General features: G+C 43.8%; 2 protein-coding genes across 5 annotated transcripts in view; one reads left to right on the forward strand and one right to left on the reverse strand.

Annotated features, from left to right (window-relative positions):
* The window catches only part of TSPAN4 (tetraspanin 4), a 454,376-nt gene extending 450,213 nt beyond the window's left edge, over positions 1–4,163 (reverse strand). For 2 of the 4 annotated variants that reach the window (XM_054068306.1, XM_054068309.1), the window contains exon 1: positions 3,906–4,042. The gene's annotated coding sequence lies outside the window, so the exon portion shown is untranslated. Of the gene's footprint in view, positions 1–3,905 lie in introns of all 4 variants that reach the window. The other 2 variants (XM_054068313.1, XM_054068307.1) reach the window with 2 other exon arrangements.
* Positions 4,044–8,468, forward strand: POLR2L (RNA polymerase II, I and III subunit L). Its single transcript, XM_054068314.1, has 3 exons — positions 4,044–4,184; positions 4,416–4,518; positions 8,001–8,468. The coding sequence occupies exons 2-3, from the start codon at positions 4,424–4,426 to the stop codon at positions 8,107–8,109; spliced, it is 204 nt and encodes a 67-aa protein (XP_053924289.1). The 5' UTR covers positions 4,044–4,184; positions 4,416–4,423; the 3' UTR covers positions 8,110–8,468.
* The last annotated feature ends 555 nt before the right edge of the window (positions 8,469–9,023 follow it).

Below are 9,023 nucleotides of genomic sequence, written 5' to 3' on the forward strand. Positions count from 1 at the left end.
ATTTGTTTCACTAAATCCAGGGGCCCGAGCAGCTATTAAACAGCATGCAAGGCAACTAAACAATGCAAAGCTCTACAGAGCAGACAAGTCTTCCCTCCTTCCATCACCCCTGCCTCCCCTTCTTGGCTTTCTCCACCTCCTCAACATCACATATAAAGCTGTATCCAATTGCAAGAAGGGGGGCAGGGCACACAACGGGGCAGAAAGCCACCTACTCCAAAAATCAAGGGGAAAGCAAATCAATGTTCCAGCTTACTCTCTGGTCCTTAAGCCTGCAAGCTTTAGAGAGAAAAGAGGAAGTCCTTCCAAAGTCACACTAGCTAACTCCAAAGGCAGCCACTTTTCTTTCCCTTTTGTGGAACAGGATGAATGACGTGCTTCTGAGTCAGGACTAGAGACAACCCAAACAGTAAATCTGCAGGATTTAATAAACTTGGAGTAGAGACTGTGCCCAAGAAAACAGTAGCCAAGCTTCATCTTCTGTGATTTTCTTATCTTCCTATCTTGCTCTGTCTCTGTGCTGCTACGTATTTATTGGTTACTTTTTCCATGTCACATTTGAGTTTCTGACTAGTGTCCCATTTAATAACTCATTTCAAGATTCATGCAAGCCTTTTTCTATTATCGGTCTTCTCTCTCTGGGTTCTTGCAATCCCAACATTTGCAATCATGTACACAATTCTGAGGTGTTAGTCAGCCATAGAGGGAAACATTCTTTCTCTAAATGACCACAGGAAGCAAGAGGAAACAGAGCTTCTAAGTCCAAGTAGAGCCAACAGGGCTTTCCACAGGTTTATAGAAGGTTGCAAGTCATGATCAACAGTACCAAAACAATCCTTCACTAAAAAGTTGTTCTAGAGAGTCCTGAATTTAAATAACAATTTACTACCCTTGAAAATGACTGCTACCTAACCGGCAGAACAGATCTTCCAAAACCTAAGTCTTCAGTTCTGGTTATTACCTACACATATGCAGAAACAAAGTCAGAATAAGGGGGAAAAATCACAGAAGGTGAAAAGCAGTGAAGCCTCCACGTTCCTGAGGGTGCACATCTAAACTTGACCTACTGCAAGGCATAAAGTAAAAATAAAATTAAAAAAAAGTTCTCAGACACTGGTTTCTCACGCTACCAGTCCAGAGTGCACAAATCCCATGACTCCTTCCTACAGCCCTAATTACAGAGACAAGGTCACAAAAGACACAGTCTGACAACATGAGCTGCAGGAGGTCATACGGCCACTCAAGCTATAGAAGTATTTTGAGAGTAGTTCAGTCAGGTCACTTAACTGACTTTTCTGAGGGTTTTTTTTTTTGAGCAAGCAGCATTATTTTCCCTTACATTTTGTGAGTAGGAAAATAGGAAATAGGACCCACTCCTTAGTCACCAATCCAGGGTTTCAGTACTCAGTCCTAGCAGTGCCATGGAGCCGTCATGCCCAGACACATTTTATACATCTAAAATAAAACAAAATAAAATGCCAAGGACAAGCCTCAACCCAACAGCAATGGTATGGCAGAACACTGGCAGCTTTCAAATGTTCAGATCACAGGAAAAAGTCCTGTACCACAGTAACCAAGGAGTGGGATATAGTATCTGCAATGTCCCACATAGCAGAAGCTGCTCCAGAAGTACAGCAGAAAAGCAGTGCACAATTCTCAAACTTAACTACAGCTCGATTAGTTCAAGAGAAGTCTCTTCTGCTCAATGCTGAGGAGCACTCCAATGGATTACTAGGCCTCTCCAAAGAATCAGCAGTTTGGGGACTGCTGCTTGTCGAAAGTGGCAAGAGACCAGAAATGGGTCAGGAACTTACTGTGAGGAAGACCCATGCAGTTCTAGGATTAATTCTAGGAGATACAACTCCAATTCTTGCAATTCATCTTCAGAAGGATGCTTAAAGAGACCTAATTCTCCAATTCTTCTGGTTTTCATGCCTCTTTAGAAAAGTTGAAAAGACCAAATCTGACTAAATACTAAACTGCCACAGCCAAGTGTCAGTAGTTCCAGCTCACTTGAAAGAGGAGTTGAGAGGCGGCATCCCACAAATAAAGGTTCACTCCACACAATCACCCTAATCAGCATGAGCTACAGCCTATAAAACACTGACACTGATTCCTAAGACACATGTGCACATCTCTCCCAGCTCTTCTAAACAGACTTCTGTGGCTTGGCAAACAGTCAGATTAAGCAGAGGATACATGAAGCTGAGCAGAGAATGTTCTTGGTATGAAGCAATCTCTCCAGGTCACAGATCATAAAAAATCCCTGCATTTTCTAGGATCAAGGAAACTACAGCCATAAAAGACCTACTAGCTCATTAAGCCCATCATTCGGCCAAAGCAGGTTATCCAGAAAAGACATGACAAACTTAGAGTAATATTTTGACAACAAACTGAGTAAATATTTCTTTGGAAAAAAAAAAGATGCTAAGTAAAGTCAGATATGAGAACTAGCTCTGAAAGTTAAAATTCAGTTTTGGTTTTAAGAAATAAGCACGTTTCTACAAGGCAGCTATAAGATGCTGCTTCACATCTAATGATGTGCATCTGCCATGAAGCCCCCATGACAGCCCCCGTTTCTCATTCCCAACTGCAAGTTTCCACAAATGCCTTTCACTGCACAGTTAGTAAGAAAATTACTTTGGAGCCCTGGTGCTGAAAATGCATCAAAGCACAATCTCCAAATTCTCAACCCCCAAAAAAAAAGAAATCAAAGGAGTAAAAGAAAAGACACAGTTTGACTCTCATTGGCCTGCAGTAATGATAACAATCTAGAGATTGCAGGAGGTTCACATCCATACTCAGTGCCAAGAAAACTCACTCCATTCACAACCACATCTAATTATTCCCAAGACTGCAAAAATTACTGTTTTTTCACTAGCAATCAGAATTGTAAAACTGCTTTAAAAACCTTAAACCCTTTTTTGTTAAAACAAAACTATTTGCTCTTTCACGGTTCAAGCTAGGTCTGGTGTTTCTGTGCATAGGGTCAATAATCCAGTTGTTCAAAAAACAGTCACGAAAGATGTATTAACGTAAGCTGTGCATTAAGACACAATTATTTATATGCTTGACAGTAATGGCTCTGCGCCGTGCACTGTATCAACTCACAGATGCTGTATTAGGAAAATAAAACACTTTTGGAGAATTTCTGCTCTGCCCGAGGACAATTAGCATAACGTTAGTGCTGCAGCAAGAGAACAATAAGGACTGACACCGTTCAGACTGATGCTTCATCCCAGAGTCCCCAGAATAGCAGCGCCCGTCCCTAAAGTTTGTAGCCATCGCAGCACGCTTCCCTTTGCTAAGCATCCACGGTCTGTGCCTAATGCTTCCCCAATCCCTAGATTAATGAAATGCACGTAAACGGTTTCAGGATGAATTGCCCTCCGCCACCAGACCCCCACGGCTTGGAGCAGCCAATAAAACCGGGTGCTTTGCCTGCAGCCGGCTCTCGCCGCCCGGGGAAAGCCAGCTTCCCCCGCCGCCCCGATGCCGGGGAGCAGAGCCCCGTCCCCGCGGGCTGCGCTGGCTCCGGACGGTGCCGGGGCGGCGCGTCCCCGCTGAGCCGCTCCCGCACGGGGCACGGCCAAGCGGAGCAGCGTTAGAACTTAAACGGGAGAGCGTCGAGCCCAGCCCGACCCCGGAGTTCAAAACTCTCGCCGTGACAGCTCAACCGGGACCGGAGCGCGGGTTCGCCTTCGAACGAGCAAGGCGAAAGCAGCGGGACGGACAGCGCAGCGGGTCCCTGGGGGCGCGGCGCGGAGCGGAGCGGAGGCGCCGCCGCGGCGCACGGGGTCCCGGCTCTCATCCTGCACACACCAGTTGCGCTTCCCACCCCGGACGGCTCCGCTACCCGAGCCGGGATGGGACGATAAGTCTCGCCGCGGTGAGTGCCCACCCACCTGGGAGCGAGAAGAAGGACGAGGAGTAGAGGCGGGCGCCGCGCTCACTCGCGTCGCCGGTGCCGCCGCGCTCCCGTCGCCCCGGCTGCCACTCAGCGTGCCGCACGCGAAACGCGAACGCCTACCCTGTCCCGCGCGCGCGCTGTCTTGAGCCACACGAGACGCCGTAGCTCCGTCGGTACCATCGCACCGCCCCCCCCCGCACAAGTGGGGGCGCTCCGAGCCACTTCCCGCGCCGCGCGTGGTGGTACCGCCCAGCAGTGCGGAGCGGCCATCGCGGTAAGAGCCGCGGCCCCTCGGACGAACCGGGACCGGGCGCCTCGGCTGCCTCGCGCGCCGCCCCCGTGCCGGCCCCGGGGCTGGGGGGGCCCTCTCCGGGCCCGCCCCGTGCCGGCCCCGAGGCTCGGGGGGCCGCCGGGTGTCCTGCGGTTCCGCAGCCGGCTGAGTCCCGCGAGCTCTAAATGATATTTCTTGTACTTGAATGTGACGCCGTGTTCTTTAACGTTGCAGCCACAGAGATGATTATCCCAGTCCGGTGTTTTACGTGCGGCAAGATAGTCGGAAACAAGTGGGAAGCGTACCTTGGCCTTCTGCAAGCGGAGTATACGGAAGGGTGCGTGTTGTGTCTGAACGTTCTTTCACTGGTATTTTAGATGAGGAGGCGCTGAGTGATGCAGGATCACAGCATTACAGAGGAGCTGTAAAGAGGCTAAAACCTACGGATACCTTCTGGGGCTGCTTAACCAGGGGTAGAAAATCTAACAGGCAAGAAAGTTTCCTTCCTGAATCTTTCCGGGTAGTAGTGTGGAAGTTGCCAAGTCATAACTTTTATACCCAAAGCAGTCTCCTATATTCAATTTTGTGTGGAATGGGGAGGAAAGAAGTAGGTAGTACAGTCAACATTGACACCTGTGTGGGGTTTTTTTTTTTAAGGGGAGAGAAAGAAGAAGCTATGAGGTTAAAAAGTGAGTAACATTGCTAACAATATACATTCCTTTTAGATTTTCTTATGAGCATTTTGTTTCCACTACCCAGAATTGCTAACTCTGTTTGAACGCAGTGGTTTGCTGTGTGGAAGCAGAAGTTTAATTTCTAAACACCTGATTGATAGTCGTAACAATTCTGTTTTAAGAAGCCTGCCTCTGCTTTGCGTAGCCAGAATTGCCTTTTAATAGTTCAAGAAGGATCTAGTTGTGGTGGGACTACTTAAAAAGTGTTTGAGAAGATAACTCTTGAGAAATCTTTATATTACCATAAAGTTTGAGAACCAAAAAAAAGTACATATTTTTTAAATTCAAAGGAGTGGGAGGGGGAAAGTTTGAGAGGCTTCCTGAAGTCATGTTGAAACTGTCCAGTAGAAATGAGAGTATGTGTGTTGCAATCAGATGGTTAGGTTTACTAATAGGTTTTTAAATGCACTTACATCTAAAGTGTTAGAATAGTGTATACTAACAACACAGATTTCACTTTTCTTTAAAGGAAATCTAAAAATTTTCTCATGGTTTAGGATACTGTTTTGTCTAACTTTAAACAGTGGAGCACAGAACAAGCAGAGGAGGAAAGCTTTGCCGTTAGAGTCTCATCTGAACTTGTAGGAAAATGTGGCTGATGCCTGTGGTTCTCACTGCTTGATGTGGAGTTTGCAGGGGAGAGATGTCCTATGCCCCCACCTTTTATCAGTTTCATTAAAAGCTGTCCAGTGAAAATCATTCAACAATTTTCCTAAATCTGATTATTTCTGAGTGGCGTTTTCAGATGCACTTGCATCCCAGAACTTGTCAAACACAGAATATTGTGGCTGCTACACCAAAGGTATTTGGAAAGCTCCTACTGAAAAAAAAAAAAAATTCTTATGGAGTTAAAAGCATTCAAATAATATGGGTTGTTAATCATTTCTCACTAATAATGAAATTTATCAGAGCTATTCTGATAACACTTCTGACTTATTTTCCAAGTACTGAATTTTAATATTTTTTCCTGTCTTTAGTATTCCTTCGCTTTTGTATGGGACAGGAAGATGTACATTGATATAGATAAACATTCCCTTGAAAAGGATTGCTGTGGTCACAGGTGTGAGTCTGGGATGCCTATTCAAGCTAATGCAGTTGTGGTATTGTAAGATCAGAACCCAAGTTTAGAGATATCAAACACTTCAAATCTTACAGAATCAGTAACGATGGTGGCTGGAGAAATGGATAGATGAAATGGAAGAAATAAAATTTTCTGAACAATTTGTGAGTTAGGAAGCTTCACGTGTTTGTGTTTGTCCCTTAAAAGTGCTCTTTTCACACAAGTTCTTGGAAGGCAGAAGAAAAGAGAAATAGAACTGAAGTTGTTCTAGCTGAAATGTATAATGTGGCATCTAAAATTATGTTTAATGTTAGTATCTTGTGTCTCTGACAGCAGCATTTGAAAGTTCAGAACTTTCCAGATCTCTCTTAAATACCAACAGACAGCAGATGCTTTTGTTCTCAAGTGTTTTGGAAACTTTAGATATTATGCAGTACTTTTTAATAAACATTCTTTAAAAATACACTGTTTATGTACTCCTCTTAGGTAACTTTTGCAAGCGGTAGTCCTAAAATAGCTCTGGTATTTAAGCTCTTGAAGAACTGTTGATAGATATGAAGACGTTTACATCATCAGAGAAGCTGCTGGAGTTTGACTGCATGTAGTTAGACAGTAGTGCTTGAAGTTAAACAACCTTTACCATGGTCCAGCTTATGCAGAGGCTTCCTTTCAGTTATTTGTACTTTAAAAAAGTATCCATCTCTTTCTTCCTACAAGGGAATTATAGGTTTCAGGAAATTAGATTTCTTTTAAACAAATGCTGGATTGCTGCATCACATGGATCTAAAAACCCGAGTTCAGTCGTATTTCATGAATGTCAAATTCTGAAGAAGTATCAGACTGGCATTATGGTTAATAGGTTGGTGCTAAAGGGCTTGGATAGCATCTCTTATCTTTAAGAGGTCTGATGGTGATAGCCATTGAAGATACATGCAGTGGTTTAGGCAAGGATGACTGATACAGTCTTTGCCCCAGAGGAACAATCTCAAGCAGCCTCTCAGAATGAATTAAGTAGAAAGACTGTAAAACACAACTTTCCTCTTAAACAGTCTGAGCGTCCTTATTTGTATAGTTGTGGAGAACAGGTTGTATAACTTAATGCCTACTTACATGGCACCTGGAAAGGATTTTAGCCTTCCTCAGAATTAGCATCTCATCCACATGTGGGGTAGTCTGCATCTGGAGTTATTGTAGTTTCCATATATCTGTTGCCCTTTTAGTGTGGCTTAGATTGCAGATTTATCTCATGCAGTATCCTCAGTTATACAGAGATGTTGTGTTATAATGGTGCTTAGAGATGCTAACAGTAGTAGGAATAACATCTCTAAGCATTGTTATCCATACATCTATTTACATACACAGTTAATTATGGACTGTGCAGGATTTTAAGAGGAATGGAAATTACTGACCATGTTTCAGAGTTGTGTTTCTGTTACTATAATACATTCACACCTCTTGATTGATCAGGTTTTTAACCATATCCGGTTCTCTCTTTTCTACAGATTGGTGCTTGTAAAAGGAAGAGCAAGTGCCTGGAACTAAATATTTGAAGCTAGAAATGTACCATATTTCAAGTTTCTTTCCAGCTGTGAAGACTAGAATTGTATTTCCAAAACCAAAATACTTGCATCTCACTTAACCTTCCTGTTTCATAACCAAATATGCCCTCATGAGTAGGGTAGTTCAAAAGAGGAAATTCATAAGAATCTGTTACAGTTCTGTTCCTGTGGGAGTTCTGCAGGCTTAGTTCTGAAAGTTTAGCAGCTCTGTCAGCTAGATGCCATCTTCATCAGAAGATGGTGTGCTCTTGCAGGCCAGAGACCAGGCAAGCACCCTGTCAACAGCAGTAAATGGAAAAGAACATTAACAGCACACGCTAAATTTCTGTTTCTTAGTGTGAACTGCAAACAATCTTTCCTCTATGACTAAGCTGAAAGTAGTTGGTATGTTGCTTAGAAACAGCTACAAGTGGTTCTGACTCACTTTATCTTTTTTTTTTTTACTTATTGCTCTCCTTGTTAATAGGGATGCCCTGGATGCCCTTGGTTTGAAGAGATACTGCTGCCGCAGAATGCTCCTAGCCCATGTGGATCTGATTGAGAAGCTTTTGAATTATGCACCTCTGGAGAAATGAGATGAAAGAAGTACCATGCTGCAAGCCACGTGGAACATATCTCTTAATTCTAAACTTGAAAATGGACTTCAGGCAATAAAGGATGAAAGACACCTGTAGTGCAGCCCTGGAGAGATGTTTACCTTCTGGAGAAAATACTTTCCCGAGCTACTAACCTCTTCCAAGGAGACAAAGGAAAGACAAAGTCCACTTAATCAAGATTTGGAGCTTAAATTAAAAGTTTGTCTGCTCCTTTTTAAATCTGTATTCAGAAATAGTTTAAGATGCTTCTGCCAGCAAAAAATGTTTGCTCCTGTAGAAAAATTATTATATTTCATGAAAATGTTGAAATAAAGTAGCCTCCCTGTAGTTTCTGGATACTTAAGTGTATGCCTGGATTTTGCCATTTGCTTGTGCTGGTTACTTTGAGGTGAGGAGTACTCTTCAGTAATCAGATCAGTGTTTTGTGCTAGGTAGGCAAGGACATGGGACCAGAGCTTAGGGTTCCAGCAATAGGGGAGTGGGTAAGTTTGTTTGATGAGAAAGAGACGCTACTCCTTAAAGCTTCTGGAGCTACCAGAGTGCGCTTTTCTACTGCAGTTAAAGTCAACTTGTGGTCTCTACTTCAGTTCTTATAAAACACTGGGGCTGCTATATCATAAAAAAACAGTGAATCAGATGGTACAGTGCCCTTCACTTAGGTAAAATGTACGAGTGTTCCCATGGAAAGCACTGGATGTGAGAATTTACACATCCTGGTGTGAATAGGATCAAAGTCTTGATCTTGCCAAGCACCTGCACCACTCTAGCTGGTACACATGGAAGCTTTCTACTTGCTAGCCATTTCATTGGCTTCATGTTGTGCTGCGCATGTGGTATGGTACTGCCCAGCCAAACAGAATTCTCTGTGCTCTCCTGGTGGAAACAAACACTGA

The sequence above is a fragment of the Cuculus canorus genome, chromosome 5, assembly GCF_017976375.1.
Source record: "Cuculus canorus isolate bCucCan1 chromosome 5, bCucCan1.pri, whole genome shotgun sequence".
NCBI lineage: Eukaryota > Metazoa > Chordata > Aves > Cuculiformes > Cuculidae > Cuculus > Cuculus canorus.

Excerpts from the sequence above, each read along its gene's own strand:
- POLR2L (XM_054068314.1), top strand. The coding sequence starts at position 4,424 with ATGATTATCCCAGTCCGGTGTTTTACGTGCGGCAAGATAGTCGGAAAC. Across the intron at positions 4,519-8,000 it reads CAAGCGGAGTATACGGAAGG|GGATGCCCTGGATGCCCTTG; the intron begins GTGCGTGTTGTG and ends CCTTGTTAATAG.